Source organism: Oncorhynchus kisutch, unplaced genomic scaffold (genome assembly GCF_002021735.2).
Source record: "Oncorhynchus kisutch isolate 150728-3 unplaced genomic scaffold, Okis_V2 Okis04b-Okis11a_hom, whole genome shotgun sequence".
NCBI classification, from domain to species: domain Eukaryota; kingdom Metazoa; phylum Chordata; class Actinopteri; order Salmoniformes; family Salmonidae; genus Oncorhynchus; species Oncorhynchus kisutch.
The window spans coordinates 3,007,205-3,025,328 of record NW_022261981.1 but is presented as its reverse complement, the minus strand read 5'-3'; the positions used below and the strand labels follow the sequence as shown (position 1 = coordinate 3,025,328).

Genomic DNA, 18,124 nt, shown 5'->3' with positions numbered 1-18,124 from the left:
TCCCTCTCCCTCCCTCTCTAACCCTCCCTCTCCTCTCTCTAACGCTCCCTCTCTCTCTCTAACGCTCCCCCTCTCTCTCTCTAACGCTCCCTCTCTCTCTCTAACGCTCCCTCTCCCTCTCTAACCCTCCCTCTCCCTCTCTAACACTCCCTCTCCCTCTGTAACACTCCCTCTCTAACACTCCCTCTCTAACCCTCCCTCTCTCTCTCTAACGCTCCTTCTCACTCTCTCTCTCTCCTTTACTCTCTCACACAGAAGGGTGAAGTAGGGGAGGATTAAGAGGAGTAGAAAAAGGAGAGGGCTGGAATAAGGTGGAGGAGAAGGGAATGGCCTGATCAAGAGAGGGCTGTTTCTCAACTTCCAGTTAATTATAATGTTGTAGGGTCTTTCTCTCTCCTTTTCTTCCCTCCTTCCCTTTGCTGGGGCCTGGTTGCTGAACAATGGATGGAGAGATGCATATCCTGGCATGGGGAGAGGCAGAGGGAGGGAGGGATGTAGAGGGGAGGTGTGTGAGTCAGTGGAGTACAGGAGAGAGAAGAAAAGCCAAGAAGAAAGAGAGGAGTTTGGTGTTACACGGTCCTGTTTCCCCCTCCGCCCCTCTCTCCTTCCTTAGAGAGACAGAGACACAGAGAGAGACAGAGAGGGAGACAGAGAGAACAGAGGGGAAAGAGAGAAGAGGGGAGAGAGAGAAGAGGGGAGAGAGAGAGAGAGAGAGAGAGAGACAGAGACAGAGAGGGAGACAGAGAGGGAGACAGAGAGAGAGACAGAGAGAGAGACAGAGGGAGACAGAGAGAGAGACAGAGAGAGTGACAGAGATGGAGAGAGAGATGGAGAGAGAGAGAGACAGAGACAGAGATGGAGAGAGATATGGAGAGAGAGAGAGAGAGAGAGAGAGAGAGAGAGGACAGAGAGGGAGACAGAGAGAGAGACAGAGAGGGAGACAGAGAGAGACAGAGAGAGAGACAGAGAGAGAGACAGAGAGAGAGACAGAGAGAGAGACAGAGAGAGAGACAGAGATGGAGAGAGAGAGACAGAGAGAGAGAGAGAGAGAGAGAGACAGAGAGGGAGAGAGAGAGAGAGAGACAGAAGGAAATAAAGGGAAACTAAGAGGGCTGATTTGGTTTCTAACACCTATTCAGGGGAGCAAAGTGTGTTGGCTTTGTTCCCTCCTCACTGAAGTCTAATCTGAAAGAGAGGGACAAGCTCACCACTCAATACAACTGAAAGAACGAAGGGAGAGGGAGAAAGAAAGAAAGAAAGAAAGGAGGGAGAGAGAGTAGAGATGTGAGGAGGGGGGGAAGGGAGGAGGTCTTGTATTTCTGGAGTTTTGTTTCAGATTGGGGCGATTGAGAAATCCTGCAACTATTCTGTACTCCACTGCAGGCAGGCAGTGTGTAATTTACCCAGAGTGCAGCAGGGTTCCCCAACATTCTGTACTCCACTGCAGGCAGGCAGTGTGTAATTTACCCAGAGTGCAGCAGGGTTCCCCAACATTCTGTACTCCACTGCAGGCAGGCAGTGTGTAATTTACCCAGAGTGCAGCAGGGTTCCCCAACTGGAGGCCCGCGGGTGTTTTTATTAGTCCCCCCAAGTTTTTTAGGCAAAAATAAAATATGTACATGTTCATTGTTGAACATAGAAGACAACGAACACCAGGAAATAAATTGTCTCCAAGTGATTTACATTTTGGACCTCTGATCCCAAGTATTCCCACGTATCAGAGAGAGACGTGATCATATCGCCTACCAATGTTAGCCAGATTTGAAATGATGATTTAGTCAAATATGACATCTGTTTAGGGCTTCTTTGCAGTCTATAAATGATCTGTAATTATGTTCTGACCCTGGCCCCTGGTGTACAGTATAGATCAATAAGGAAGTTAAATCTAGTTGATGACCCCTGGTGTACAGTATAGATCAATAAGGAAGTTAAATCTAGTTGATGACCCCTGGTGTACAGTATAGATCAATAAGGAAGTTAAATCTAGTTGATGACCCCTGGTGTACAGTATAGATCAATAAGGACGTTAAATCTAGTTGATGACCCCTGGTGTACAGTATAGATCAATAAGGAAGTTAAATCTAGTTGATGACCCCTGGTGTACAGTATAGATCAATAAGGACGTTAAATCTAGTTGATGACCCCTGGTGTACAGTATAGATCAATAAGGAAGTTAAAAGAGAGAGGAGGGAGACGGAGAAAGAAACAGAGGGTGGAAGAGAGCAGGGTGGAAGAGAGGGTGGAAGAGAGGGGGAAAGTCAAAATGGAGGAGAAGAGAGTCAAAACCATTTATTTCTAATCTGATAGACAAGACACCCTCTCCTTCTTTCTCCTCTTCCTCTTTCTCCTCTCCCTCTTTCTCCTCTCCCTCTTTCTCCTCTCCCTCTTTCTCCTCTCCCTCTTTCTCCTCCCCCTCTTTCTCCTCTCCCTCTTTCTCCTCTCCTTCTTTCTCCTCCCCCTCTTTCTCCTCCCCCTCTTTCTCCTCTCCCTCTTTCTCCTCTCCCTCCTCTCCTCTCCCTCTTTCTCCTCTCCCTCTTTCTCCTCTCCCTCTTTCTCCTCCCCCTCTTTCTCCTCTCCCTCTTTCTCCTCTCCCTCTTTCTCCTCTCCCTCTTTCTCCTCTTCCTCTTTCTCCTCTCCCTCTTTCTCCTCCCCCTTCTTGTGTAGGAAGTGATTGCACAGTGCAGTAACCCCGGAGACAGACAGACAGGCCATTGAAATATGGCTGATAAGGACAATCAATAACAGGAGAATATTTTGAGTTTTTATCATCACGGCCTTTGAAAAGACCCATCAATGAATTAACACACTGCGATGTGTGTGTGTGTGTGTGTGTGTGTGTGTGTATGTGTGTGTGTGTGTGTGTGTGTGTAATGAGAAAAAGCAGAAGTAATTCCCCATGATATCTGATATGAGGCAGTGTGCTGCTGAGGGAGGACCAGGTTAGGGCGCCCCGAGCACACGGATCATTCCCAACAACGAAGAGAGGACGAACGATTGGAGTTCAAATCCCTCTTTTTATTCTATACAAATGACAACTGTGATTCTAAAATCAGAAAGATCAGAAAATATTCATTTTTATTGTGATTCACATGGTGCTGTAGGTACCAGGTGGCCATTTGACCTGGTGCTCTATGCTGTGTTGATGGCGCTACATTACCTCTCTCTACTTCTCTCTCTTCTTGTTGGTGAAGCTACATTACCTCTCTCTATCTCGCTCTTGTTGATGTAGCTACATTACCTCTACTTATCTCTCTTCTTGTTGGTGAAGTTACATTACCTCTCTCTCTACCTCTCTCTTGTTGATGTAGCTACATTACCTCTCTCTACTTCTCTCTCTTCCTGTTGATGTAGCTACATTACCTCTCTACTTATCACACATCTTGTTGATGTATCTACATTACCTCTCTCTACGTCACTCTCTTCCTGTTGCTGTAGCTACATTACCTCTCTCTACTTCTCTCTTCTTGTTGTAGCTACATTACCTCTCTACTTATATTTTCTTGTTGGTGTATCTACATTACCTCTATCGTTGATGTTGCTACATTACCTCTCTCTATTTCTCTCTCCTCGTGTTGATGTAGCTACATTACATATCTCTCTTGTTGATGTAGCTGCATTACCTCTACTTCTTTCTCTTGTTGATGTAGCTACATTACCTATCTCTACCTCCTCTTGTTGATGTAGCTACATCATGTCTACTTCTCTCTTGTTGGTGTAGCTACATTACCTCTACTTCTCACGCCTCTTGTTGATGTAGCTACATTACCTCGCTCTCCTCTTGTTGATGTAGCTACATTACCTCGATCTACCTCTCTTCTCTTGTTGATGTTGCTCCATTACCTCTCTCTACTTCTCTCTCCTCTTGTTGATGTAGCTACATTACCTCTCATTATCTCTCTTCTTCTTGATGTAGCTACATGACCTATCTCTCTTGTTGATGTAACTACATTACCTCTACTTCTTTCTCTTCTTGTTGATGTAGCCACATTACCTATCTCTACTCTCTCTCGTTGTAGCTACATTACCTCTAATTCTCTCTTGTTGTGACTACATTACCTCTCTCCTCTTGTTGATGTGACTATATTACATCTATGTTGTTGAAGTGACTACATTACCTCTCTTCTCTTGTTGATGTAGCTTTACATTACCTCCCTCTACTTCTCTCATCATGTTGATGTAGCTACATTACCTCTATTTTTCGCACCTCTAATTGATGTAACTACATTACCTCTCTCTTGTTGTGGCTACATTACCTCTCTCCTCTTGTTGATGTGACTATATTACATCTATGTTGTTGAAGTGACTACATTACCTCTCTAACCCCTCTTGTTGTGACTACATTACCTCTCTCCTCTTGTTGATGTGACTACATTACCTCTCTCCTCTTGTTGATGTGACTACATTACCTCTCTCGTGTTGATGTGACTATATGACCTATCTCTTGTTGATGTGACTATATTACCTCTCTCTTGTTGATGTGACAATATTCCCTCTCTCTTGTTGATGTGACTATATTCCCTCTCTCTTGTTGAAGTGACTACATTACCTCTCTAACCCCTCTTGTTGTGACTACATTACCTCTCTCCTCTTGTTGATGTGACTACATTACCTCTCTCATCTTGTTGATGTGACTACATTACCTCTCTCATCTTGTTGATGTGACTACACTACCTCTCTCTTGTTGATGTGACAATATTCCCTCTCTCTTGTTGATGTGACTATATTACATCTCTCTTGTTGATGTGACTATATTCCCTCTCTCTTGTTGATGTGACAATATTCCCTCTCTCTTGTTGATGTGACTATATTACCTCTCTCTTGTTGATGTGACAATATTCCCTCTCTCTTGTTGATGTGACTACATTAATCTCTCCTCTTGTTGTGACTACATTACCTCTCTCCTCTTGTTGATGTGACTACATTACCTCTCTCCTCTTGTTGTTGTGAGTATATTACCTCTCTCCCCTTGTTGATGTGGCTACATTACCTCTCTCCCCTTGTTGATGTGGCTACATTACCTCTCTCCCCCTTGTTGCTGTGACTACATTACATCTCTCTCTCCTCTGTTGTGGCTCTTGTTACCTCTCTCCTTGTTGTGGCTACATTACATCTCTCCCCTTGTTGTTGTAACTACATTACCTCTATCCTCTTGTTGTGACTACATTACCTCTCTCCTCTTGTTGTGACTACATTACCTCTCTACATCTCACACCTCTTCCCCATACAGAAGTGTGGTAAGGTTTTTGGGACCAGGGAGTGCGTGTGTGTGTGTGAAAGCCTATTTGTCAGGCCCCGTCTCGCAGCAAATTCCTCAATGGGTTGAGAGGAGGAACAAGAGAAGGGCTGAATGAAAGAAGGAAGAGGGCTGTAAACAGGATTACATCATTGCAAGGCCTGGTCCATGAAACCACACACACCTTACATGTGTCCTCACCCACACAGGCATTTAACACGCATCACACACACACCACACACACACAACACACACACACACACACACACACCACACACACACACACACACACACACACCTCACCAACCCTCCATCACATACCCTCTACCTCGCCAACCCTCCACCTCATACCCTCTACCTCACCAACCCTCCATCACATACCCTCTACCTCGCCAACCTCCACCTCATACCCTCTACCCCCCCCAACCTCCGCCTCATACCCTCTACCTCGCCAATCCTCCACCTCATACCCTCTACCTCTCCAACTCTCTACCCCTCTTCCCCTCTACTTGTGTATGTGGACAAGAGGCGAGCAAGACAAACTCCCCTGTTTCCAGGGATTAATGGTAGGTCACTAATGGTGTTATCCTACTACAGGACCAGAATTGTGTTATTCCTCTACAGGACCAGTAATGGTGTTATTCCTCTACAGGACCAGTAATGGTGTTATTCCTCTAAAGGACCAGTACTGGTGTTATTCCTCTACAGGACCAGTAATGGTGTTATTCCTCTACAGGACAGTAATGATTTATTCGTTTATAGGACCAGTAATGGTGTTATTCCACTACAGGACCAGTAACGGTGTTATTCCTCTACAGGACCAGTAATGGTGTTATTCCTCTATAGGATCCAGTAATGGTGTTATTCCTCTACAGGACCAGTAATGGTGTTATTCCTCTACAGGACCAGTAATGGTGTTATTCCTCTACAGGACCAGTAATGGTGTTATTCCTCTACAGGACCAGTAATGGTGTTATTCCTCTACAGGACCAGTAATGGTGGTATTCCTCTACAGGACCAGTAATGGTGTTATTCCTCTACAGACCAGTAATGTGGTATTCCTCTACAGGACCAGTAATGGTGTTATTCCACTACAGGACCAGTAATGGTGTTATTCCTTACCAGTAATGGTGTTATTCCTCTAATCCTTGCATAATCAGAACAGTTGCCTCAGAGGTGGAAACCAGTGTTTGGCCCAAAACACCTTTGGTGCAAAGTCTGGAAACACTTGTGCAAAGCCTGTGTGTGTGTGTATATGTGTGTGTGTGTGTGTGTGTGTGTGTGTGTGTGTGTGTGTGTGTGTGTGTGTGTGTGTGTGTGTGTGAGAGCAGCACAGAGGGCAGCAGACACTTACCTTTTTGTTGTTTTCCTTAATATCCTGAGGATTGAGGGTCTTGTAGTCTCTGGAGAGAACAGAGGAGAGAACAGAGGAGAGAACAGAGGAGAGAACAGAGGAGAGAACAGAGGAGAGAGAGAGAGAGAACAGAGAGAGAAGAACAGAGAGAGAGAGAGAACAGAGAGAGAGAGAGAGNGAGGGAGGGAGGGATGTAGAGGGGAGGTGTGTGAGTCAGTGGAGTACAGGAGAGAGAAGAAAAGCCAAGAAGAAAGAGAGGAGTTTGGTGTTACACGGTCCTGTTTCCCCCTCCGCCCCTCTCTCCTTCCTTAGAGAGACAGAGACACAGAGAGAGACAGAGAGGGAGACAGAGAGAACAGAGGGGAAAGAGAGAAGAGGGGAGAGAGAGAAGAGGGGAGAGAGAGAAGAGGGGAGAGAGAGAGAGACAGAGAGAGAGACAGAGAGAGAGACAGAGAGGGAGACAGAGAGGGAGACAGAGAGAGAGACAGAGAGAGAGACAGAGAGAGAGACAGAGATGGAGAGAGAGAGAGAGAGAGAGAGACAGAGAGACAGAGATGGAGAGAGAGAGAGGAGAGAGAGAGAGAGACAGAGCAGAGAGGAGAGAGAGAGATGGAGGAGAGAGAGAGAGAGAACAGAGAGGGAGAACAGAGAGAGAGACAGAGAGGGAGACAGAGAGAGAGACAGAGAGAGAGACAGAGGAGAGACGAGCAGAGAGACAGAGAGAGAGACAGAGATGGAGAGAGAGATGGAGAGAGAGAGAGGAGAGAGAGAGAGAGACAGAGAGGGAGAGAGAGAGAGAGAGACAGAAGGAAATAAAGGGAAACTAAGAGGGCTGATTTGGTTTCTAACACCTATTCAGGGGAGCAAAGTGTGTTGGCTTTGTTCCCTCCTCACTGAAGTCTAATCTGAAAGAGAGGGACAAGCTCACCACTCAATACAACTGAAAGAACGAAGGGAGAGGGAGAAAGAAAGAAAGAAAGAAAGGAGAGTAGAGATGTGAGGAGGGGGGGAAGGGAGGAGGTCTTGTATTTCTGGAGTTTTGTTTCAGATTGGGGCGATTGAGAAATCCTGCAACTATTCTGTACTCCACTGCAGGCAGGCAGTGTGTAATTTACCCAGAGTGCAGCAGGGTTCCCCAACATTCTGTACTCCACTGCAGGCAGGCAGTGTGTAATTTACCCAGAGTGCAGCAGGGTTCCCCAACATTCTGTACTCCACTGCAGGCAGGCAGTGTGTAATTTACCCAGAGTGCAGCAGGGTTCCCCAACTGGAGGCCCGCGGGTGTTTTTATTAGTCCCCCCAAGTTTTTTAGGCAAAAATAAAATATGTACATGTTCATTGTTGAACATAGAAGACAACGAACACCAGGAAATAAATTGTCTCCAAGTGATTTACATTTTGGACCTCTGATCCCAAGTATTCCCACGTATCAGAGAGAGACGTGATCATATCGCCTACCAATGTTAGCCAGATTTGAAATGATGATTTAGTCAAATATGACATCTGTTTAGGGCTTCTTGCAGTCTATAAATGATCTGTAATTATGTTCTGACCCTGGCCCCTGGTGTACAGTATAGATCAATAAGGAAGTTAAATCTAGTTGATGACCCCTGGTGTACAGTATAGATCAATAAGGAAGTTAAATCTAGTTGATGACCCCTGGTGTACAGTATAGATCAATAAGGAAGTTAAATCTAGTTGATGACCCCTGGTGTACAGTATAGATCAATAAGGAAGTTAAATCTAGTTGATGACCCCTGGTGTACAGTATAGATCAATAAGGAAGTTAAATCTAGTTGATGACCCCTGGTGTACAGTATAGATCAATAAGGACGTTAAATCTAGTTGATGACCCCTGGTGTACAGTATAGATCAATAAGGAAGTTAAAAGAGAGAGGAGGGAGACGGAGAAAGAAAGGTGAGAGGGTGGAAGAGAGCAGAATAGAGGGGGAAAGTCAAAATGGAGGAGAAGAGAGTCAAAACCATTTATTTCTAATCTGATAGACAAGACACCCTCCCCCTCTTTCTCCTCTTCCTCTTTCTCCTCCCCCTCTTTCTCCTCCCCCTCGTTCTCCTCTCCCTCTTTCTCCTCCCCCTCTTTCTCCTCTCCCTCTTTCTCCTCCCCCTTTCTCCTCTCCCTCTTTCTCCTCTCCTTCTTTCTCCTCTCCCTCCTCTCCTCTCCCTCTTTCTCCTCTCCCTCTTTCTCCTCTCTTTCTCCTCTCCCTTTTCTCTCCCCTCTTTCTCCTCCCCTCTTTCTCCTCTCCCTCTTTCTCCTCTCCCTCTTTCTCCTCTCTTTCTCCTCTCCCTCTTTCTCCTCCCCCTCTCCTCCCCTCTCCCTCTTTCTCCTCTTCCTCTTTCGCCTCTCCCTCTTTCTCCTCCCCCTTCTTGTGTAGGAAGTGATTGCACAGTGCAGTAACCCCGGAGACAGACAGACAGGCCATTGAAATATGGCTGATAAGGACAATCAATAACAGGAGAATATTTTGAGTTTTTATCATCACGGCCTTTGAAAAGACCCATCAATGAATTAACACACTGCGATGTGGTGTGTGTGTGTGTGTGTGGTGTGTGGTGTGGTGTGTGTGTGGTGTGTGTGTGTGTATGTGTGTGTGTGTGTGTAATGAGAAAAAGCAGAAGTAATTCCCCATGATATCTGATATGAGGCAGTGTGCTGCTGAGGGAGGACCAGGTTAGGGCGCCCCGAGCACACGGATCATTCCCAACAACGAAGAGAGGACGAACGATTGGAGTTCAAATCCCTCTTTTTATTCTATACAAATGACACTGTGATTCTAAAATCAGAAAGATCAGAAAATATTCAGTTTTTATTGTGATTCACATGGTGCTGTAGGTACCAGGTGGCCATTTGACCTGGTGCTCTATGCTGTGTTGATGGCGCTACATACCTCTCTCTACTTCTCTCTCTTCTTGTTGGTGAGCTACATTACCTCTATCTCGCTCTTGTTGATGTAGCTACATTACCTCTACTTCTCTCTCTTCTTGTTGGTGAAGTTACATTACCTCTCTCTCTACCTCTCTCTTGTTCTGTAGCTACATTACCTTCTCTATACTTCTCTCTCTTCATGTTGATGTAGCTACATTACCTCTCTACTTATCACACATCTTGTTGATGTATCTACATTACCTCTCTCTACGTCACTCTCTTCCTGTTGCTGTAGCTACATACCTCTCTCTACTTCTCTCTTCTTGTTGTAGCTACATTACCTCTCTACTTATATTTTCTTGTTGGTGTATCTACATTACCTCTATCGTTGATGTTGCTACATTACCTCTCTCTATTTCTCTCTCCTCTGTTGATGTAGCTACTATTACATATCTCTCTTGTTGATGTAGCTGCATTACCTCTACTTCTTTCTCTTGTTGATGTAGCTACATTACCTATCTCTACCTCCTCTTGTTGATGTAGCTACATCATGTCTACTTCTCTCTTGTTGGTGTAGCTACATTACCTCTACTTCTCACGCCTCTTGTTGATGTAGCTACATTACTCGCTCTCCTCTTGTTGATGTAGCTACCATTACCTCGATCTACCTCTTCTCTTGTTGATGTTGCTCCATTACCTCTCTCTACTTCTCTCTCTCTTGTTGAATGTAGCTACCATTACCTCTCATTATCTCTCTTCTTCTTGATGTTAGCTACATTAACCTATCTCTCTTGTTGATGTAGCGTACATTACCTCTACTTCTTTCTCTTCTTGTTGATGTAGCCACATTACCTATCTCTACTCTCTCTCGTTGTAGCTACATTACCTCTAATTCTAACCTCTCTCCTCTTGTTGATGTGACTATATTACATCTATGTTGTTGAAGTGACTACATTACCTCTCTTCTCTTGTTGATGTAGCTTTACACTTACCTCCCTCTACTTCTCTCATCATGTTGATGTAGCTACATTACTCTATTTTTCGGACCTCTAGTTGATGTAACTACATTACCTCTCTCTTGTTGTGACTACATTACCTCTCTCCTCTTGTTGATGTGACTATATTACATCTATGTTGTTGAAGTGACTACATTACCTCTCTAACCCCTCTTGTTGTGACTACATTACCTCTCTCATCTTGTTGATGTGACTACATTACCTCTCTCCTCGTTGATGTGACTACATTACCTCTCTCCTCGTTGATGTGACTATATGACCTATCTCTTGTTGATGTGACTATATTACCTCTCTCTTGTTGATGTGACAATATTCCCTCTCTCTTGTTGATGTGACTATATTACATCTCTCTTGTTGAAGTGACTACATTACCTCTCTAACCCCTCTTGTTGTGACTACATTACCTCTCTCCTCTTGTTGATGTGACTACATTACCTCTCTCATCTTGTTGATGTGACTACACTACCTCTCTCTTGTTGATGTGACAATATTCCCTCTCTCTTGTTGATGTGACTATATTACATCTCTCTTGTTGATGTGATATATTCCTCTCTCTTGTTGATGTGACATATTCCCTCTCTCTTGTTGATGTGACTATATTACCTCCTCTCTTGTTGATGTGACAATATTCCTCTCTCTTGTTGATGTGACTACATTAATCTCTCCTCTTGTTGTGACTACATTACCTCTCTCCTCTTGTTGATGTGACTACATTACCTCTCTCCTCTTGTTGATGTGACTATATTACCTCTCTCCCCTTGTTGATGTGGCTACATTACCTCTCTCCCCTTGTTGATGTGGCTACATTACCTCTCTCCCCCTTGTTGCTGTGACTACATTACATCTCTCTCTCCTCTTGTTGTGGCTCTTGTTACCTCTCTCCTTGTTGTGGCTACATTACATCTCTCCCCTTGTTGTTGTAACTACATTACCTCTATCCTCTTGTTGTGACTACATTACCTCTCTCCTCTTGTTGTGACTACATTACCTCTCTACATCTCACACCTCTGCCCCATACAGAAGTGTGGTAAGGTTTTTGGGACCAGGGAGTGCGTGTGTGTGTGTGAAAGCCTATTTGTCAGGCCCCGTCTCGCAGCAAATTCCTCAATGGGTTGAGAGGAGGAACGAGAGAAGGGCTGAATGAAAGAAGGAAGAGGGCTGTAAACAGGATTACATCATTGCAAGGCCTGGTCCATGAAACCACACACACCTTACATGTGTCCTCACCCACACAGGCATTTAACACGCATCACACACACACACACACACACACACACACACACACACACACACACACACAACACACACACACACACACACACACACACACACACACACACACACACACACACACACACACACACACACACACACACACACACACACACACACACACACACACCTCACCAACCCTCCATCACATACCTCTACCTCGCCAACCCTCCACCTCATACCCTCTACCTCACCAACCCTCCGCCCATACCCTCTACCTCGCCAACCCTCCACCTCATACCCTCTACCTCACCAACCCTCCGCCTCATACCCTCTACCTCGCCAATCCTCCACCTCATACCCTCTACCTCGCCAACCCTCCACCCCATACCCTCTACCCCCCCCTAACCCTCCACCTCATACCCTCTACCTCTCCAACTCTCTACCCCTCTTCCCCTCTACTTGTGTATGTGGACAAGAGGCGAGCAAGACAAAACTCCCCTGTTTCCAGGGATTAATGGTAGGTCACTAATGGTGTTATCCTACTACAGGACCAGAAATTGTGTTATTCCTCTACAGGACCAGTAATGGTGTTATTCCTCTACAGGACCAGTAATGGTGTTATTCCTCTAAAGGACCAGTAATGGTGTTATTCCTCTACAGGACCAGTAATGGTGTTATTCCTCTACAGGACCAGTAATGGTGTTATTCCTCTACAGGACCAGTAATGGTGTTATTCCTCTACAGGACCAGTAATGGTGTTATTCCTCTACAGGACCAGTAATGGTGTTATTCCTCTACAGGACCAGTAATGGTGTTATTCCTCTACAGGACCAGTAATGGTGTTATTCCTCTACAGGACCAGTAATGGTGTTATTCCTCTACAGGACCAGTAATGGTGGTATTCCTCTACAGGACCAGTAATGGTGTTATTCCACTACAGGACCAGTAATGGTGTTATTCCTCTACAGGACCAGTAATGGTGTTATTCCTCTACAGGACCAGTAATGGTGGTATTCCTCTACAGGACCAGTAATGGTGTTATTCCTCTACAGGATCCAGTAATGGTGTTATTCCTCTAATCCTTGCATAATCAGAACAGTTGCCTCAGAGGTGGAAACCAGTGTTTGGCCCAAAACACCTTTGGTGCAAAGTCTGGAAACACTTGTGCAAAGCCTGTGTATGTGTGTATATGTGTGTGTGTGTGTGTGTGTGTGTGTGTGTGTGTGTGTGTGTGTGTGTGTGTGTGTGTGTGTGTGTGTGTGTGTGTGTGTGTGTGTGTGAGCAGCACAGAGGGCAGCAGACACTTACCTTTTTGTTGTTTTCCTTAATATCCTGAGGATTGAGGGTCTTGTAGTCTCTGGAGAGAACAGAGGAGAGAACAGAGGAGAGAACAGAGGAGAGAACAGAGGAGAGAGAGAGAGAGAGAGAGAGAGAGAGAGAGAGAGAGAACAGAGAGAGAGAGAGAGAGAGAGAGAGAGAGAGAACAGAGAGAGAGAGAGAGAGAGAGAACAGAGAGAGAGAGAGAGAGAGAGAGAACAGAGAGAAAAACGAGAGAACAGAGAACAGAGAGAGAGAGAGAACAGAAGAGAGAGAGAGAGAGAGAGAGAGAGAGAGAGAACAGAGAGAGAGAGAGAGAGAGAGAGAGAGAGAGAACAGAGAGAGAGAGAGAGAGAACAGAGAGAGAGAGAGAGAGAGAGAGAGAGAGAGAGAGAGAGAGAGAGAGAGAGAGAGAGAGAGAACAGAGAGAGAGAGAGAGAGAGAGAGAGAGAGAGAGAACAGAGAACAGAGAGAACAGAGAACAGAGAGCGAGAGAGAGATTATATATGCGTCACATGTAATGGCATGAGAACTGTAACATGCAATTTCACAGCAGCTAAACTAATAGAGTGGAAACTACTAGAATAACACAGCTTGATGCTTTACCTTGTGCTCTCTTCTCTAGATAGATCATTAGGTTTTCCAGATGGACTCTTGAGTGTGTGTGTGTGTGTGTGTGTTCATGTGTGTGTGTGTGTGTGTGTGTGTGTAACTCACATGTAATCAGGTCTGAAGTGATGGAGAAGGGCGCAGAATGCCAGTCCGTTCCTCCAGGATGTGGTGAAGTTGGTGATCTTGACTCCGCGGTAATTCTTTGTGACCTCACGGCACCAGGCCAGCAGGGATTGGCTAGCGTTGGGCTTCCCACCAAGCACTGGGCTCGGGATAGGACTGGGCTGTAGAGAGAGGGAGAGAGAGAGGGATAGAGAGAGAGGGAGAGAGAGAGGAAGAGAGAGAGACAGAGAGAGAGAGAGAGACAGAGAGGGAGAGAGAGAGAGAGAGAGGGAGAGAGACAGAGACAGAGACAGAGAGAGACAGAGACAGAGAGACAGAGAGAGAGAGAGAGAGAGAGGGAGAGAGAGAGAGGGAGAGAGAGAGGGAGAGAGACAGAGACAGAGACAGAGAGAGAGAGAGAGAGAGAGAGAGAGAGAACAATAGCAGGAAGAGGGAGTCATAGTGAGCACCTTTGACCTTGATTTAACGTGTGTCCTGAGTCTGATACAACATTGAACTGTTTCTTTCATGCCAATAATGTTCAACAACAAAGTTCACAATGTCTCATTTATCTTCTCCAATTAGTTTTTTAATTAGGGGGCTGGATGGGCACATTGACTGACACACACACACACACACACACACACACACACACACACACACACACACACACACACACACAGAGTAATGAGGGGTCAGACTCAAAGCTGCGTATGAGTGTGGATAATGTAAACATATTATTAATTAGCTCCGCCCTTTGAAGTCTTATCGGAACCCGGCTTAACCAATGGGAGGGTCCCGTAGCCCAGACGCCAAATCCCAACAAATCCACTCCCATCTGTCCGTCTCACCAGAACCAATGGAGCTCTAACTTTTCTAACTTGTTATGAATGGCGGGGGGGGGGAGTTATATCAGTAATGTTCATTTGGCTCTGAGTATTCACCCAAACAAAACACTGACACAAATAACACTGGTATATAATCAGTGTTCACTAACCCTGGTCCTGGGGAGATGCAGGCCAGTGCAGGTTTTTGCTTTCGCCTAGCACTAAGACACTAGAGTTCATAGAACCTTGATCAGATGAAGCTGGTATCTTCTGATGCAACATTTTGTCAAAGACCTGTTTTTCTACTTAACCAGAGTCAGACTGACTCACGGATACCATTTGTATGTCTTTGTTTGCAGTTTGAAGGAAGTTGAACATTGTTTCCAGAGCCATCGCTAACTAGCGTTAGCGCAATGACTTGAAGTCTACAGGAACAGCTAGCACTATCCCTTTAAGTTCCTAGTGAGAGGTCTATGGTGACTGGCAGTGGTGGCAGTCCATCTGGACAGAAGCAGGCCTTCATATCGCTGCAATGGCTGAACTACCCCCTCTATTGGCCAGCCTGGAATATTGCTGGAGCGAGAGGGAGAGAGATAGAGGAAGAGAGAGGGAGAAGGAAAGGGTTGGAGGATGAGATGGAAGAGACAGGGAAGAGGGGGAGGAAGAGAGAGGGAGAAAGAAAGGGGTGGAGGACGAGATGGAGGAGACAGGGAAGAAGGGGAGGAAGAGAGAGGGAGAAAGAAAGGGGTGGAGGACGAGATGGAGGAGACAGAGAAGAGGGGGAGGAAGAGAGAGGGAGAAAGAAAGGGGTGGAGGACGAGATGGAGGAGACAGGGAAGAAGGGGAGGGGATTTGAGATGTCTGACAAGGGAGAAGTTAGGTGATTATGAGAGCTCTGTATAAACAGACACAAAGGAGGCCTCAGGCCGTGAGCGGGGGAGAGGGAGAGAGGGAGAGGGAGAGAGGAAGGAAGGGGGAGAGGGAGAGAGGAAGGAAGGGGGGGTGATGAGAGAGAAAGAAAGAGAGCGAGACAGAGAGAGAGAAACACACTAAATGACAACTAAACGTCTCCTAAATTAAACACTTCTTAGGGCTAGGCCCAATCTTCACAATTTCCACCTGAATGACATGGCCAATGTATATGCTTTGGGCATGTCAGGATCTGCATATTATTGGTACCATTGGAAAGAAAACACTGAAGTTTGTAGAAATGTTAAAATAATGTAGGAGAATATAACACAATAGATATGGTAGGAGAATATAACACAATAGATATGGTAGGAGAATATAACACAATAGATATGGTAGGAGAATATCCAAAGAAAACCAACCAGAATATTTTTTTTTCAGAGACCATGCTCTTACAATGGCAAGTATAAGGCCATGCTCAATTCTAGCTCCCAGGATGCAATTCCTATGGCTACCACAGGGTGTCAGCAGTCTATGTTCAAGGTTTCAGGCTTGTAACTTCCAAAACGAATAAGAAATATCAGTTTTAGTTCAGGGACACAGTCTTGGAAATTCGTGTATGGATGCGACATGAAGACAAGACACACCTGCTAAAATCTATTGAACATACTTCATTCCGTAAGAAATATTATAGTTTGATTACATTTTAGGGTATCTGAGGGGTAAATAGAAACGTATTTTGACTTTGAAACAAAGTTTAGGGGTAGATTTTCGGATTCCTTTCTCTGCAACGAATGGATTACACAAATCGATGGCGCCAACTAAACAGACTTTTTGGGGATATAAAGAAGGATTTTATCTAACAAAACGACACTAAATGTTATTGCTGTGACCCTTTGGATGACAAATCAGAGGAAGATTTTCAAAAAGTAAGTGAACATTTAATCGCTATTTGTGAATTTATGAAACCTGTGCCGGTTGAAAAATATTTTGATGTGGGGCACCGTCCTCAAACAATAGCATGGCATGCTTTCGCTTTAATAGCTACTGTAAATCAGACAGTGCAGTTAGATTAACAATAATTTAAGCTTTCAACCGATATAATACACTTGTATGGACCTCAATGTTTAATATCCATCATTTGCATGATTATTTATTTGAATTGCGCGGCCTCCAGTTTCACCGGAAGTTGTCCCGCTAGTGGGATGCCTAGCCCTAAGAGGACTTCAGTGTTTCTCAGCATGGCCACAGGGTTAGGGTGTCCTTCAGCATCGCCACAGGGTTAAAGTGTCCTTCAGCATCGCCACAGGGTTAAAGTGTCCTTCAGCATGGCCACAGGGTTAAAGTGTCCTTCAGCATGGCCACAGGGTTAGGGGGTCCTTCAGCATGGCCACAGGGTTAGGGGGTCCTTCAGCATGGCCACAGGGTTAGGGGGTCCTTCAGCATGGCCACAGGGTTAGGGGGTCCTTCAGCATGGCCACAGGGTTAGGGGGTCCTTCGGCATGGCCACAGGGTTAGGGGGTCCTTCAGCATCGCCACAGGGTTAGGGGGTCCTTCAGCATGGCCACAGGGTTAGGGGGTCCATCAGCATGGCCACAGGGTTAGGGGGTCCTTCAGCATCGCCACAGGGTTAGGGGGTCCTTCAGCATCGCCACAGGGTTAGGGGGTCCTTCAGCATCGCCACAGGGTTAGGGGGTTCTTCAGTGTTTTCTGTGTAATGATCATGCTGTGTAATCAGCTTCTTGATATGCCACACCTGTCAGGTGGATGGATTATCTTGGCAAAGGACAAATGCTCCCAAACAGGGATATAAACAAATTAGTGCACAAAATTTGAGAGAAATAAGCTTTTTGTGCACATTAAACACTCCTGGGATCTTTTATTTCAGCTCATAAAACATGTTGCGTTTATATTTTAGTTGATTCTCCATTTCGTCTTTGAACGAAATGGAGAACTAGAAGCACAAGCATTTCGCTACACTCGCATTAACATCTGCTAACCATGTGTATGTGACAAATACAATTTTTGGTGTGAGTCTCTTTCCAATTTGATTTGGAAAGGATTGAAGGCATTCTGTTGTACAGCTGACTAGGAATCCACCCTGGTCACTTTCACAACGTTGAGATGCTGTTCCACCCAGTTGTAAAGTACCTTCAGAAAGTATTCAGACCCCTGGACTTATTACCCACGTTGCTGTGTTACAACCTGAATTCAAAATGGGTTAAATAGATGCTCTTCTCATCCATCTACACCCCATAATGACAAATATATATATTTTAGTATAGTTTGCAAAAAAAAAAATACAGAAATATCTCATTCACATAAGTATTCACACCTCTGAGTCAATACATGTTAGAATCACCTTTGGCAGCAGTCACAGTTGAGAGTCTTTCTGGGTGAGTCTCTAAGAGCTTTACACACCTGGATTGTGCAACATTTGCCCATTATTCTTCTCAAAAATCTTCAAACTCTGTCAAGTTGGTTGTTGATCATTGCTACACAACTATTTTCAGGTCTTGACATAGATGTTCAAGTAGATTGAAGTCAAAACTGTAACTCGGCCACTCAGGAACATTTACTGTCATCTTGGTAAGCAACTCCAGTGTAGATTTAGCCTTGTGTTTTAGGTTGTTGTCCTGCTGAAAGGTGAGTTGA

At 45.1% G+C, this 18,124-nt stretch overlaps 1 protein-coding gene across 3 annotated transcripts in view; it reads right to left on the bottom strand.

The window, feature by feature from the left end:
- Positions 1-18,124, bottom strand: part of LOC109887458 (EH domain-binding protein 1) — a gene marked incomplete at its 5' end in the record, with an annotated part of 153,895 nt that overhangs the window by 64,832 nt on the left and 70,939 nt on the right. For 2 of the 3 annotated variants that reach the window (XM_031813121.1, XM_031813123.1), the window contains 2 exon segments: positions 13,011-13,059; positions 13,737-13,915. In XM_031813121.1, the coding sequence (XP_031668981.1) occupies positions 13,011-13,059; positions 13,737-13,915 (228 nt within the window). 3 annotated transcript variants of the gene reach the window in all.